The 16,511-nt window shown below is 38.2% G+C and overlaps 1 protein-coding gene across 1 annotated transcript in view; it reads right to left on the minus strand.

The window, feature by feature from the left end:
* Positions 1-16,511, minus strand: part of CMSS1 (cms1 ribosomal small subunit homolog) — a 425,421-nt gene that overhangs the window by 14,204 nt on the left and 394,706 nt on the right. Inside the window, exons 5-7 of the mRNA XM_044669203.1 lie at positions 15,034-15,163; positions 3,292-3,351; positions 2,238-2,340 (exon numbers count right to left, since the gene is read on the minus strand). Of these exons, the coding sequence (XP_044525138.1) occupies positions 2,238-2,340; positions 3,292-3,351; positions 15,034-15,163 (293 nt within the window). The remainder of the gene's footprint in view (positions 1-2,237; positions 2,341-3,291; positions 3,352-15,033; positions 15,164-16,511) is intronic.

Consider the following 16,511-nt stretch of genomic DNA (forward strand, 5'->3'; position numbering starts at 1 on the left):
TCTCTCTCTCTCTCTCTCTCTCTCTCTGGAGTAGTTTGCCATTTTTTTTTCAAGTTCATTTTATACATGAAAAAACTGAGGCAAATAGGGTTAAGCAATTTATCTAGGTCACAGAGTAAGGTATTGAGGCCAGATTAGAACTCATGAAGATGAGTCTTCTCAGTTCCAAGCCCTGCTCTACCCCTTATGCCAGTGATGGTGAACTTTTTAGAGACTGAGTGCCCAACCTGCTACATGTGAGCCCCCCACCTCACCCCAGACAAGGAGAAGGGAGGAAGTGCTTCCATTGGGTTGCTGAGCAGAGGGGCGGGTCATGTGAAAAATGTCCTCAGTCATTTCAGCATGGAGACAGGGAGGGGAGCAGCCCCTACCCCCCCCCCCCGGGCACATGTGCCATAGGTTTGCCCACATAGTCCTAGGCTATCTGGTTACTCCCTAACTGATGTTTAAATAGCATTTATTCTGTGAAAAACACAGCTAGACCCTAGGAATGTACAAACATGAATAAGGCACAGTCCATGGCCTCTAAGGGCTTATAATCTGGCAGCATAGAGAAGACAAGGATTTGTGATAGATGAATTTTTGTTGTTATTCAGTCATTTCAGTTGTATCCAATTCTCGGTGACCCCATTTGGGGTTTTCTCAGCAAAGATACTGGAGCGGTCTGCCAATTCCTTCCCCAGCTCATTGGACAAATAAGGAAACTGAAGCAAACTGTGTTAAATAACTTTCCCTGGGTCACACAGCTAGTAAGTGTCTGAGCTGGATTTGAACTCCTGAAGATGAGTCTTCCTGACTCTAAGCTTGGTACTCTAACCACTGTGCCATCTAGCTACTACCTAGAATATGTTAAGTTCATAGGAAAGCTATGGACAAAGCAAAGAGACGTGAACAATGAGAGATCACTTTTGGCTGGGAGATTAGTGAAACGTTTATGGAGATAATGGCATCTGAGCTGAATTGTGAAGGAGCTGAATTATGAAGGAGCAAAAGGAGTTAACATAAAGAGTTTAAATTTAGGAGCAGGGAGTGGGTGCAATTCCAGGTATGGAGGATAGAAATTTTCCTAAGAAGTGCAGAGACTTCAAGTCAACAAATATTTATTAAGTACATTATTTTTATTTGTAAGGGATTTTACTATGCACTATGTTTAAAAAAGACAAAAATGAAGTTATCAGATCCTACCCTCAAGGAGATGACTATCTAATGGATTACTATGTTTTTCTTTTCCCTCTATTTCTTTTTTCTCTTTATATTATAATTATTCTTATATATTATAATATTAATATCATTTATTTATTTATTATTATATTTCTTTTTCCTTTATATATCTCTCTTTAGCACCTGGTAGAAGGTTCAAATAGGCACTAACCTATAGGTCCTTTAATAAAGGCTAATTAGTGGGAACTAACAGGCTTATTTTTTGCGCCTTTGACCCTCTGATTAAAAGCACAGAGTTCCCAAATTTGCCTTTATTCTGAGATTACGCTGAATTTCAATTTCATTCAGTTGCGAAGAAACAGCAATCTCAGTTATTCAGAGAATATTTAATTTATGTATTATTCACATGCCTCCTCTTGCCCCCTTCCTTGCTATCATTTGCCCATTTTACTGCTCACTGTCATCTCTTCCAAAAGAAAAAGGGCAGAGAAGGTAAGATTCTAAACCTACAAACTATCTGACTGTTGGCTGCTCTATAATAAACAGTTCACCAGGACTATAAGTCTGAGAATAGATGTTATTTATTCAAAGTCACTCTTGTCAAAAGTATCTGAGAAATGACTAGATATGAAAATTAGATATTTTTCTCTTTCCCAATTATGCCTGAGAAGATGATGGGGATTTTTAGTTGGGGGGTGAAAGCAGGGGAGACGGATTAGGGGCAGAATGGATAGTGCCGGGCCTGGAGTTAGGAAGACCTGTGTTCAAATCCAGCTTCATTCATATGGCCCTACAAGACCCTGGGCAATTCACTTTGCTTCTGTCTGCCTCAGTTTCCTCAATTTGTTAAACTGCAATGGAATGAACTTGAAATGCAGTGTATTCTCAGATTAAAAGGCAAACTTGGGAGCTCTGTGCTTCTTATGATATGGTCAAAGGCACAGAAAAAGTTACCTTCTAGTGTTGTGAGAATCAAATGAGGAGATACAGTAAAGCGCTCAGCATAGTGCCTGGTACTTTTCTAGTAAGCACTAGAAAAATGCTAGCTATTCTTATTATAACAGCAAACTACAAACCTAATGAGTTCCAAGGCTCGGAGGGCAGAGCTACAGATGATCAACATCACCAGTGACTTCTTCTCCTTGTGGTTCTTCCGAAGTTTGGACCATTTGGGACAGACTGTTAAAAAAAAGAAAAAGTGAGATCATCCTTTTAAATACAGCAGACCAGGGTCATATAGGCAGGTAGGGGCAAACATGGGATTTAAACCTAGGACCTCTGACTATAAATTCAGTGCTCTTTCCATAATACTACCTTGCTTCTCTCTCCCAAGTAAACTCTTTATTTTACAAACAAGAAAAAAGAAAATCCTAAAGCCCAGAGATGATGAGATTTGTATCATGTACAACCAATTTGTGGCGGAATAGGAACTCTATAGTCTCCTGGCTCTCTGTTCTGTGCTTTTAATCAGTTAAAAAAAAAGGCAGATATCTCCTACCCCCAATCTATTCCCTACCATGTTATACCAACAACTACATAAAGAAAAAAATCAAACTTAAATTTAAACAATTTAGAAATGAAGCCATTTTTGAATTTCTATTCAAAAATAAAGTCTGCTTAAGATAGTCCTGTTTTTTAAATGTAGTCTTTTAACCTTGCAAATTCAATTTAATGATGATTAATTATCAAATTTTGATTTGATTAATCAAAAAATTATTCAATTCAATTTAATTATTAACCATCTACTAATATGTGAAGCACTGTCCCAGGTGCTGGAGACAGGTTGATAAAAGGAAATAATATCCTAGTCCTTAAGGAGCTTCTATCCTACTGGGGAGAAATAGCATGCATATGAGTAAATAAAAAGTAATTTGAGGAGGAAGAGAATATAAATAATTAGGGGGAATCCAGAAGGGCTTCTAGTAGAAGATGGCAGCTGAGGTGAGCTTTAAAGGAAGATGAGGAATATGGCAGGGAGAAGGGAGGAATGCTTTTTGGTGTGGAGGCAGGAAAGAAGAATAGAGGAAGAGCTTCTTTTAAATAATCAGGGTTAATTTATTTAAAAACAAAAGTTTATCTCTTCAAAGAATGAGAGTTTGGTAAAGAAACAAGATCTTAGAGGTTACTTACTTTGTTTTAGATATGAAGAAAGGCTATGAGACAGATCATTGGCTTGGAGGAAACAGGAATCTACAAACATAAAAAAGATGTTTTTATACAAAATTTCAACAATAATAATAGCTAATAATAAGCAAAAAGATGGTGTACAACACTGATCCTCATGACCTCTCAAATCTTTCTAAAATAGAAATTATATGCCAAAGATAAAGCAACTTCAGTTGTACTCATAGTCTAGGACACCTGAAATCCAAAAGGTAAAAAAATCCCCCAAACCAATCCAAAATCCATTGATTAAGCTCATTCTTCACTCTTCCCCTTCTTCTCTGGCTATTGGCAGCAAGGCCACACTGGCAGGCACAAGAACACAGAATAGGCTTACGTCATCATCCATCCCAACACCTGGTTCTCCCTCCCTCTTTCCAGGTCCAGGGAAATTTGGCTCCAGGCTCAGGAAGTTTGTTTGGGCATCACCAGGGGAAAACAGGCTCTGAACTGCTGCTGAAGGGCCAGAGAACTGAGGAATGGAGGGAGCAGGACAGGACACTGTGTGTGGAGGGAAGAGCACAGCATCCAGCTGGTGTCAGTTCTGACCACCCAAAAATCCCTTGGGGCAGAGACTCAGGCTGGTGAACCATAAGTTGCCCAGGGTGGTAGGAGTCTGAAGTCCTGGGAGACTTCACTCCTAAGGAAACTAGACCCTGAGAAGAGGCCATCAGGAAGTAAGTGATGAGGAAAATAAAAGGGTAAAAAGATGGAAAGGAGCAAAGATTTCAGGAAGAAGAAAACTCAGACCTTGAACATAAAAAGATCAAGCAACAGGAAAAACAGTAACAACAGAAGGAAATATGGCTTCCAGATCTAGTAACGAGATTAGGTATCTATGACTAAATACTGCAAAATAAAGGAAAGTGATCTTTGATGATTTGATGATCCAGAATATTCTGTAAAATTTAAGGAGAAGAGAATCACAACACACAATTCTCAAGTGATTTATTTAAAAGAGAAACGAGAATTACAAGAGCAGAACTAATGTTTTGCATAGGAAAAATAATGAGTGGAATAGAAAAACTGGAAACTACAGTGGCAAACCTCATTAAAGAAACAAGAGAGAACAACAGATTGTGAATACAAATACACAGAAGTGAAGGACAACCAAGAAGAAGGGAAGCAAAAAAATCCAATAACATTCAAAGTAAATATGCTTGTTACACAAACCAAACTTACTGAACTCAAAAACAGGGATATATGGAGAAAACTAAGGATCATAGGTCTCCCAGAACGACGTGATAGGACAAATAACATCATAATGAAGAAAATTAAATAAGAGATCTATTTAGAACTTCTCAATATGGAAAATGAAATTCCAATGGAAAAAAAAATCATAGATCACTTTCAGAAAAAAACATAAGGCTGAAAATTCCAAGGCACATGATGGTTAAATTTAATAATTTAATTCAGGAACAAATTTTGCAACCTACCAGGAGAAAGACCTTTAAATACAAAGGAAAGGACAATTAAATAACACAAGACTATTCTGCAGCTAATAGAAAATTGAGAAGGGAATGGAATAATATTTTGAAAGTTCAGTGGACCTTAGGTTGTAGCCCAAGCAAATTTATCCTATAAATCTGAGCTTGCTTAAGCTCACAGAAAAAAGATGAATTTTAAAATATTAAAAAAAAGAATTTGGAACATTTTTAGAAAGAAAACCAGAAATGAAGATATCATTTGTTCTTCAAACAACAGAAATGAAGGAGTGAATAAACGCAGCAGGTATGGAGACAAACAGCAATAGAGGGACAACAGAAGAGGCCAGGAAAAGCCTTCTTTCTAAATGTACCCAAAGAGACAAGAATGAAAATAGAAATCTAGAAGAGGTAACAGCGAAGAGGCAGATAATGGGTATTATAGGCAGAAGCTGGTAACTCTGTCTGCAAGTGAATCGATGCTTTTTTAGGGGAATTGCATTATAACCTGGGAGGGCACAGAGAGAAGGAAGGGGTCCAGGGAGAGAAAGGAGTCTTTGATGGTTCGGTTCAAATCAAGGGTTGGCAATGTGTCTCAGAAACAGAAGAGCCTACAGAAGAGTGGGTGAATAGAAGTGGGCAGAGACTGAAAAGGAAGGGGAAGAGATAAGAGGGAGCACCACTGATGAATGCTGCTTTGTGGGAAGAGAGATAGTTGGTGGAGGTATGAGGCCTGGAGAATTGATGCTTGAAAAGTCTAATTGTCTTGGGAAGAGGGGAACTGGAACCCTTTCTCCAAGGGGGTAATTGGCATCGGGAGGGGTTCGAAAGCATAGATGCAAGGAGAAGATCTCCAAGCAAATGCAGGAAAAAAAGTCAATAAAAAGTCAATTTATCTTTACAATAACCCTAGGAAGTAGGTGCTATTATTATCCTCACTTTATAGATAAAGAAACTGAGGCTAAGAGGTTAAGTGACTTGCTTAGGGTCACACAGCTGATAAGTGTCTGAGGCTGGATTTGATCTCAGGTTTTTCATACTCCAGGTCCAGTGCTCTATCCATATTGTGCCGCCTCCTCTAGGCAAAACAGTGATGTTAAAGGCTGATGAGATGAGCATATTCAAAATTGGTAAAATGTTACAAAAAAGAAAAGCTTATTATTGTTGTTCAGTCTTGTCCTTCTTGACTCTACGGGCCAAAGCCCACAGGCCCTTCTGACCTGAGAGGCTCATATTCAGTGTTGTGCCTTTTAGCATTTTAATAGGGTTCATGAGGTTTTCTTGGCAAAGACACTGGAGTAATTTGCAATTTTATTTCTCCAGTTTTATATGGTCAGGGGTGAAATGACTTTCCCAGAGTCACATAGCTGGTAAGTGTCTGAGGTCACATTTGAACTCTGGTCTGACTCCAGGCCCAGTGCTCTCTCTATCCACTGGGTCACCTTGCTGCCAGCTTATTATAGTGAAACATTATTCTGCATTTTGGGGGTTGTGTTGGGTTTTTGGACACAAAATCTCATTTAAATTCTTCACTCGGCCATCAATCATCTGAATCTAGTAGAACAGAAAAGAGATGCTTGTATCATGTACTAGGCTAATAAAACATTTATAATTTTTGAAAAGTAAAACCCTATTTATCAACTTTCCCCCCATTTCCCAGGCTCTAATTTCCTACTATAAAATACTAAAACACCTTTTCCCTGTTGTTAATATAAGTGCAGTTCTCTCCCTGAGGAGAATTATAGGGAAAAAAAATTGTATTTCACATTTATAGAATTCTTTAAGGTTTGGAAAATGTTTTCCTCAATAATGATTCTGTGGCAATAGGTTAATGTGTATATTATTTCCCCATTTTACAGCTGGAGAAACTGAGGATTTGAGGGGTTGAATGACTCACCAATGGTCACAAGACTAAATTAATATCTATGAATTGTCTCAACAACCTGCACTTTTTTTTAGCATGTCATAAGATGTCTCCCTAGGAAAATCAGAAAGAATAAGTAGACTTGACTGTAAATATTTTAGCAGTATGCTAGGGAAAAAATAGTCACAGGGTAAAAAAAATAGCAATCAATTAAATTCATACTCTGATTCATCAATAATCACCCTGAAGCAGTCTGGTGGCAGAGTGGATAGAGATCTGGGCACAGAGTCAAGGAGATCAAAGTTCAAATGTCCTTAGGTACCTGCTAGTTGTGACAGATTTCATCCCTTTCTGTCTCAGAGGATCAAACAAGGTTCCTTCCTTCCTCCATTCTTTCCTTTTCTCCTTTCCTTCCTCCCTCTTTCCTTTCTCTCATTCCCTCTTTCTTTCCTTCCCTTTGCCTCCCTCTCCTTTTTTCTTTTGCTCTTTCCCTTTCTTCTTTTCCTCCTTCCTTCTTTCTTCCTCTTTCTATTCCCTCTATTCTTTTCTTCCTCCCTTTCTTGCTTTTTCATCCTCCCTTCCTTTCTCTTCCTTCCTTCCTTCCTTCTCTCTCTCTTCTTTTCCTTCCTTCTTTCCATTTTCTCCCTCCCTCCCTCCCTCCCTCCCTCCCTAAGTGAATAACTATTTGTCAAATTTACTTTCACCACAGGATAGAGTAGTAGACAGAATGCTGGACTTATAATCAGTAAACCCTGGTTCCAATCCTACCTCTCACTAGTCATGTGATCTTGGGCAAATCCCTTTCCTTCTCTGGGCCCAGTTTTTCATCTCTCAAATGGGAAAGTTGGAGGAGAAACCTTTAAAGTTGCTTCCATCTTTGAATCTCAAAATCTCTTCTGAACCACTCTATAGTTTTGTAAGATATTTAAAACCCACCATTTTCTTCAAGAGTATAGTTGGAAAAATGATTAGCCCTGAAATTTATCAGAACTGTCAAATATTTCTCATATTCTTACTTGCCAAATATTAATAATTTTCAGGGAATGATGGTATTTTAGAAGATACAGTACTGGTCATACAGGTATGTACAACTTCTGACAACTGATTCCCACATGTAACAGACATGGCACAAGAGATATGCCATTTTAGCACCTCCCTTCTTTAACAGTTTGCCCCGAGTTTGGCCTTGTTAAACAAAGTCATTCTTTGATGCGTTTTCTTCCTCTCTTCACTTGGCCCGGGGACTGTACCAGCATAGGGATATGGGCAAGAGGGTGGCACAGTGGGATAGATCAGGAGTCAGCGGCCTGACTGCAGGAAGAGTTAGTAAGAGTTCAGCATCCCTCAGAGGGAGCTCTGAGGAGGGATCTGGGGATCTGTGCTTGGCCTCATGCTGTTAAACAGTTTTATCAGTGACTTTAGAAGATGAAATGCTTATCATATTAGCAGATGACACAATCCGAATCCAGGATCAAACAGGATGGAATTTAACAGGAGGCAGCATAATGTTTTAAATTTGGTTCCAAAAAGACAACTTTGCAAGAAAAAAATTGGAGGAAGTATTATTAGATAGCCATTTATCTGGGGAAATAAAAAGACCTGGGGGTTCTAGTGGCCTATAACTTCAATTTGTTGTTGTTGTTTAGTCATCTCTGATTCTTTGTGACTCCATTTGAGGTCTTCTTGGCAAAGGTCTTGGAATGGTCATTTTCTTCTCCAGCTCATTTTACAGATAAGGAAACTGAGGCCAACAGGGTCAAGTGAGTTGCCCAGGGTCACACAGTTGGTAAGTGTCTGAGGCCAGATTTGAACTCAGCAAAATTCTTGACTCCAGGTTTGGCACTCAATACAGCAGCCAAACATCTAATGCCATCTTGGGCTGTACATGAATAGCTTCCAGGAGGTGATAACAATACTTCTTTTCTTCACCCTGGTCAGATCATACTTGGAACGTGGTGTTGAGTTCTGTGAGCCATAGCCCAGAAAGGACATGGTTTAGTTGGAAAGAATGTCGAGGAGAGAAACCAAATGGTATTGGGGTGTAAGTATTAGCATAGTCTGCCAGGAAGCATTTATTAAAGGCCTGATAATGTTCCAGGCACAACATTAAGCCTTGGGCGTACAAAGAGAGGCAAAAGATCCCCCCTGCTCTTGAGAAGCTCACAATCTAATGGGGGAGACAACATGTAAACAGTGATTCATAAAAAGGTTCTATGCAGGACAAACAGGACATAACCAACAGAGAGAAGGCATTAGAATGGAGAAGGATGAGAAAAAGTTTCCTGGAGAAAGCGGGACTTTAGCTGGGACTTGAAGGAAGCTAGGAGGTGGAGATGAGGAAGAAGAGCATTCTAAGTATGGGGACAGTCTCAGAAAATGCTTGGAATATGGAGATGGAGCATCCAGTAGAAGAACAGCTAGGTTAGTTTTACTGGATTTCAGAGTATTTGGATGGGAATAAAATATAATAAGATTGGAATATAAAAAGATTGGAAAGGTAGGAAGAGGTGAGGTTACAAAGGGATTTAAAAATAAAGTTAAATTGAAGATTTTATGCTTGATATTGGAGATAACAGGTAACCCCTGGAGTTTAGTGGACAAGTTGAAGCCTGGGCTTTAGGAAGATTAATTTGACAGGTAAGTGGAAGATGGACTGGAGCGAGGAGAGACTTGAGTCAAGGAGACCAAAGTGGTGAGTGTCTGCCCCAGGGTGGGTGCAGTGTCAGGGGAGAGAGAAGGGAGCACGATGGCAGAGATGTCTCAGTGGTAGAAATGACAAGACCTGGTAACTGATTAGACATGGAGGGGGCCAAAGGGTGACGAGCCAAAGATGACCCTTAGGTTGTGAGCCTAGGCTCCTGGGAGGATGATGGTACCCTGGACAGTAACAGGGAACTTCGGAAGAAGGGAAGGTTTGAAGGAAATAAGAGTTCAAGTTTGGGCAGGATGAGTTTAAGACATTTGTAGGACATCTGATTCAAGATGTCTCATAGGGAGTTGGAGATGGAGGTTAGGAAAAAGGTAAAGGCTGGACAAGAAGATGAGAAAGTCCTCCGCCTAGAGATGAATTGGTTGGTTGACTTGTTCCATTTGGCCACCAGAGGACAAACCAGGAACGATGAGAAGAAGTCATAAAGAAGACAATTTAAGCTTGATGTCAGGAAAACCTAGAACTATTCATAAGTGGAACAGGCTTTCTCAGGAGGCAGTGGGTTTTCCCTAATTGGTGATTTTCAAATAAAGGCTGGTGACCCATTTATTGGGAGTATGATAGTGAAGTTTCTTTTTCAGGTATGGGTTGGACTAAATGGTCCCTGAGGTCCCTTCCAACTCCAAATTTCTTGGATGGTGTCACTGAACTTAACAAAAAAAATTGGGTATACAGCTCAAAAGAAGGCTATATTATGAACCTAAAATGACTTTATAGTGAGTTTATTGTGTATAGGAGAATGAAGGAGGTTCATGGTCTTTCATAGGGTCACATAGTACTAAAAGTTTTCTTGTTACCTCATAAATCCTCCTTAGGAAGAACACAAACCCACAGGAAGAGATAAAAAGAAAAAATCCACTAAGTAGTAACAGACAAAACCAAGCTTCATTTTGAAGTTTGGGCAGAAAATGTCTAATACTTGACTGATAAGATGAAATAACATAGACAGGACTGCTCTTCCCTGGCCTGGTTTGCTGCCCAGAATGATTTCTGACAGCTGTTGGAGTAGTTTGGGCTTGGCGAGTCTCAGACACCAGATCCTGTTCACGTGGAAATAGGTTGCTTCATCAGTCTAAATGATTTTCTTGCTGGAATGGAACCAGACAGGGGCAATTGTTTCTCCAAACCTAATGTGTGTTTATGAAAAGCATGTCACAAAGGAATCATAAAAAATCAGAGACCAGAACCTTTTTCTGTTTTTCCAGGCTTCAAGAAAATATAACCTTCTAATGGGAAGAGGAAATCAAGTTAACCTCGATAAAGAAAGAGCAATCCGTGAAGAGATGCTCCTTTGTTAATACTAAAAAAAAAACAACAAACAGTCTTTATAGAACAACGTTTTAGTGGTGCTGATTTTATGCTTCTACTTTACCTAAACTTAATGGCATCTATTTATGATTGAGTTCTGAAATTAGTTAAAATTAATTTGGGTCCGAGTTAGTCAATATTCAGTCAGTAAATATTTATTATGTGTCTACTATGTGCCAGGCTCTTTGCTAAGTGCTTAAGATGCAAAGAAAGGCAAAGACACTTCTTGCTCTCAGGGAATTCACAATCTAATGGGAAAGGCAATAAGTAAGTAACCATCTACAAATAAGTCATATATAGGATTAAGGGGAAATTATCAACAGAGAGAAAGCACTAAGGTTAGAGAAAGGTTTCTCTGTAGAAAGTGGGATTTAGCATTCCAGGCATGGGGGACAGTCAGAGAAAAAAAATCTGATGAGAAATGGACAATCTTGTTCAAAGTTCTTCTTTTTCAAAATTCTTACTTTTTGTCTTACATTTGATATTAAGTATCAGTTTCAAAACATAAGAACACTAAATGCTAGGCAACTTGGGTTAAGTGACTTGCCTAGAGTCACACAGCTAGGAAGTATCTGAGGTTATATTTGAACTTGGGTTTTTTGACTCCAGGCCTGGCTCTCAATCCACTCAGCCACCTAGCTGTGCCTTGTTCAAACTTCTTGACACTTCTTGAGACAAATGGAGAAACTCTACGTGGTGGAGAGCTTTAGGAAGTTTCTAACTTAAAAGTATAAACTTAAACACATTTAAATGCATATGTCTGAGTATTTGACCTGACTAATGTTCCAGAAACAAAGATCATTAGTCCATGATGGCTGTATTGCTACAGCATTCTCAGTATCATTATTATTTTAAAAATGATTGCTCTTTAGAGACCTAAAAGGTCAAAAAAAAGTGTTAAAATGCAGTTTGATAAATGTATTGGCTTCAAAAAAAGAAACTAAATCATAATTTCTCATCTTATTAGGCTCAATAAATCCACTGTGGTAAAGTGATAAAGTCTAATGAAGAAAGATGCCAGTAATTTAAAAAGTAAATAATAATGTTGAGAATGTGTGTTAACATAGGCACAATTCACTTGGAGTAAGAAGACTTCAATTTTCAAATTCAGTAAGCATTTATTAAGCACCTACTATAAACCAGGCATAAATTTAGGGGATGAAGATACAAAGGCAAGAAGCAAAATTTATCCTGCCCTTAAGAAACTTACATTTCATGGGGTAAAGGAAGAGGACATGCTTAACAAAAAGAATAACTATAAAACAAATACAAAATAACTGGATGAGACTGTCTTATAGAAATTGGCTGGAGAACTTGTGCTCAGTCCTGCCATAAGGAGAGAAAGGGGTTTCATGAAGGAGTGCCTTCCAGGGATGGGAGTCAGCCTGTGCAAAGGTATGCGGTGAGATTGCTGTGCCTAGGGAACTGCAAGTATATCAATTTGGCTGGAAAATAAAATATGTGAGAAGGTTACTAAGGTGTAATCAGTCGGTAAGTCAATAAATATTTAGTAAGTGCTTGTGGTGTGTCAGGATTTGAAGAACTTCAAATGCCTAGCAAAAAAACTGAAAACCTGGTGGGCCACTGGAATGGCTGAAAAAAAAATCATCATATACAAATGGAATAGGACATTTCTGTGCAGTGATGCATGACAAATATGAAGAATTCAGAGAAACATGAGAAAATTTATATGAACCGCGAGTAAAATAAGGAAAATCAAGAGACCAATATGCAAGATGATTACAACAATATAAGTTTTTTTGTTTTTTTGTTTTTGTGAAAAGTCACTAAAGGGAAGTTAAACTTGGAGTAAGTGAAAAACCAATGAACATCCTGGAAAATGACAATGCAAGACATCTCCCCACCACAGCAGAGAGGTGGAAGTGACTAGATTAGTAAGAAGAGTCTATTATATACACTTCTAGATGCAGTTTTTATTTATCAGAGAGAGATAAAATTGAGGGGTGGATGAGTACTGAAATGACTGTGATATGAAGGCAAAAGGGATCAATAAAATGTGAAAAGCAAGTAGGTAGAGTTCTAGACCCAGAATGAGGAAGATACGGTTCAAATCCCTCTTCAGATACTTCCTAGCGATTAGTTCTTCACAAAATACTTCACCTTTGTCTGCCTTAGTTTCCTCATTTGTAAATGGAGACCTGCCTCCTGGAATTGTTATGAGGCCCAAATGAGGCAATATTCATAAAGCACTTTTCAAATTTTAAAACACTATTAATCGATCTATAAAGAAACATTCTTTATGGACCTACTAAGTGCCTGGTACTATGCCAAGCTCTGGGGATACAAGAAGAGGCAAAAGACTGGTCCTGACCTTAAAGAGCATATAGTTGAATGGGAGACAATATATGGCTAAATATATACAAAGCAATCTATATATAGGATAAATAGGAAATTAATTGACAAAGGGAAAGCACCAGTATTAGGAGGGGTTAGGGAAGGGCTTCCTGTAGAAGGTGGGATTTTAGTTGAGACTCAAAGAAAGCCTGGGAGGTCAGTAATTGCATGTAGTGGAAGAGGGAGGGCATTCCAGGCATGCAGGATGTTGTTGTTCAGTCATTTTCGGTCATGTCTGATTCTTTGTGACTCCATTTGGGGTTTTCTTGGGTGAAAAACTGGAGGGGTTCGAAATCAGGCATGGGGGATAGCCAGAGAAAAATGCTAAGTAAATGTTAGCTACGACTATTATTATTGTTATGACTATGACCACCACCACCAGAAACTGATGTCCTTTACCTATTCTATAGAAGTCACTACATGACTTTCATTCATTCATTCATTTATTTTTTAAAAAATATTTTATTTTTGTCGAATTACATGTTAAAGCAATTTTTACATTAGTTCCTTTCCCCCACGGCTTCATTTTTAAAATTTTTATTTATTTTTAAAGATTTTTTCCATGTTTCCATGATTCATTTTCTTTGCCTCCCCCTCCCAGAGCTGACAAGCAATTCCACAGGATTATACAAATGTTATCACTTGACACCCATTTCCATATTAATTATTTTGCTATAGAGCAATCTTTTAACCCCAAATCATATACCCATATATATGTGATATGTTTTTATTTTGCGTTTCTGCTCCCACAATTCTTTCTCTCAATGTGGACAGCATTCTTTCTCATAAGTCCTTCAAGTGTGCCCTGGATTATTGCATAGTTACTAGTAGTAAAGTCCATTACATTGGATAGTTCCACTAGATGACTTTTATGAATGTATTCACAGTCCAAAAACAATGGTGTATGATTATGCCTGGTTTATTATTTTTATTATTATAAATAATATATATTTATATATTGCAAATATATAAATATATATTTATGAGCTTGCATCTCAGCTCAATAATATCATCCTATATTCAGAATTCAATCCAATCCACAAGAATTAATTAAGTACTTGCTATACGCAAGGCACTGTATTAAGTCATTAGATTGTAAACTCTTTGAGGGCAGGATCTGTCTTTTGCCTCATTCTGTATCTCCCATAATTAGCACAGTGCCTGGCACACAATAAATGCTTAATAAATATTTATTGTTTCATTGACTGACAATTGAGTACTAGGTTACAAAGCACAAAAGGAAAAAGGGTCATTGGAATCATCAATTTAGGACTGAAAGGAATCTAAAACCAATTTACTCAGTCCCTGGTTTTAAGGTGTTCACATTTTATGGAAGGGAATAAAACATGTAATTAAATAAGCTAGTGTGAAGAGGGAGGAGAGAGCACAGACAATTAGGGGACTCAGGAATGATCCTGAGTTAAAGATCTTCAGAGAGTTGTCTAGACCAGAGGGATCAAACTCACAACCCATGAAGGCTGCATGTAGCTGCAACATTCCACTCCTTAAGGCCATGGGTTCCGGACTAAGATAGTTAACAAAATAAATCAAAATACAATAGAACACAAATAATGTTAACCACTGGTGGCTATTCTGTCTATAAGTCAGACCCCCAATTAGTTCGAATAATGACTTCCTGTGAAGTGTCCATATGCATTTCAATTCATACTAATAGAAGGTACAATTATGTAGAACATGGTCCTTGGCTCCAGCCCACTGGAAATATGCAGCACAAACCTGAATAATGTGTCCACTTTATGGAATTAGTCATTTGTATTAAGGACCTGGCAGTAGAATTTTTCTGTTTTCTTCTCTTTGAAAATGATAGCAGAAACTTAAAATTACACTATCTTGGAGGGGAAAAAAGACAAATTATAATTCAGTTTTTCAGACAAAGTATCTCTTCTGTGTGCATTAAAAATGATGGACTAGGAAATAATGAACTTTTCCATCTTGCTTCCAAAAGGCTTTGTGAACAATGCAAAATAAATAGGTAAACAGGAAATGCAAAATTAGGTTAATATCCCATCACTGATGCTTAGTTCTACCTGGCAGTTTCAGTTCTTCTAATTCAATCACTGAACGCTTGATGCTCAACTGCTCCACAACTAGCTTCTGGAGGTCTTCTGGAACTCCGGGCTTTGGTTCTGATTTTGCAAGAACATCAGATATTTTCTTCTATGGTTTGGAAAGAAAGAGAGAAGAGGAAAGTGAAGGTTAAGAATGTATTTGACCTCTCTGATGGGTTGATTTCTAGTAGCATTTTATCCATATGATGATAGGAATGAATGTCTCCAGGGAAATCTCAGATTTGAATGTGAACCCAAATAAACACATTTGAAAAAATAACGTAAATATTTCCTGGTATAACTAAATACTTTAAAGAATGGAGGGGTGATCCCTAAGGCCCTATTTAACTCTGGGTTCTATGACTTCTATGAGAACCTACGTTCTTGAGGCTTAACATGATAGTATTTTGGTTTAGAGTGATAGATAATATTATTTGGCAACATGGGAAATTAGAATAAAGTTCTGAGGCTCTAATTTCTCTCAGTTCTACTTTTTTATGCTTCTATGGTCATGAAATGATTTACTGGAAGGGCTGCTCTGAAAGAATTCTTGTGTAAACTTGAAAAGTACTGTGTCCCCATTTTTTTTTTCCCTTCTTCTGGGAACAGGATAAAAACAGAGAGAGGTGAAAGCACTTACCAAAATTTGGGAAGGCAGCTTCCTAGCTGTTCGACAGAATGAAAAGAAATATAGGAAACTTGCAAAGAACAGCAAAGATAGGAAATCTATTCTCCTTCATCTGTGTAGGCATACAAGGCTCCTCTTTTCTCATTCCTTTTTAATTATTTTACCAAGAATCAAACAGATGAGGACACCTTTTCCTGCTTCCTATTCTTCCTTTCTGTTCCATATTATTCTCATTTCCTGGTTCCAGCCCCAAATGGTCAAAACCCCTGCCAACAGTATTAAATGTTAAAAAAATGTGTCATCAGTGGGCACATTTTAGAGCTGACCTCAGTCAGAACTATCTAACTACATCCCTGACCATGAACACTAAAGGGTTTGCCATTTCAGAAGGCTATTGGTATATGAACTACTTAAAAAAAGTAGGATTCATTTCTTTCTAGGACGTGCCAAATCCCAGTTAGCCTGGCACATCATCCCATCTTCCTATTGGGGCTCCTTGTGAGGAAGGAAAACATATGCACATATACACAGAGCTTTCTAAAAGCCCCACTGTTAAGTAATTGGTATAAATCCATCTTCTTTCCTCTAATCCCAATCCTTTCCCCCTTGCAGACTTCAGTAAGAGATCCCCCCCCCTCTTTTTTTTAAATGTTATTTTGGCAGGCAGAAAATTCTGCTGCTGTTTTCTTTGAAATGGGAAGATTAATGTGTACCTATGTCTTCTTTCTCTTTCCTTCCTTCTTTCCTTCTTCCTTCTTTCCTTCTTTCCTTCTTCCTTCCTTCCTTCCTTCCTTCCTTCCTTCCTTCCTTCCTTCCTTCCTTCCTTTCT

The sequence above is a fragment of the Gracilinanus agilis genome, chromosome 3, assembly GCF_016433145.1.
Source record: "Gracilinanus agilis isolate LMUSP501 chromosome 3, AgileGrace, whole genome shotgun sequence".
Classification (NCBI taxonomy): Eukaryota; Metazoa; Chordata; class Mammalia; order Didelphimorphia; family Didelphidae; genus Gracilinanus; species Gracilinanus agilis.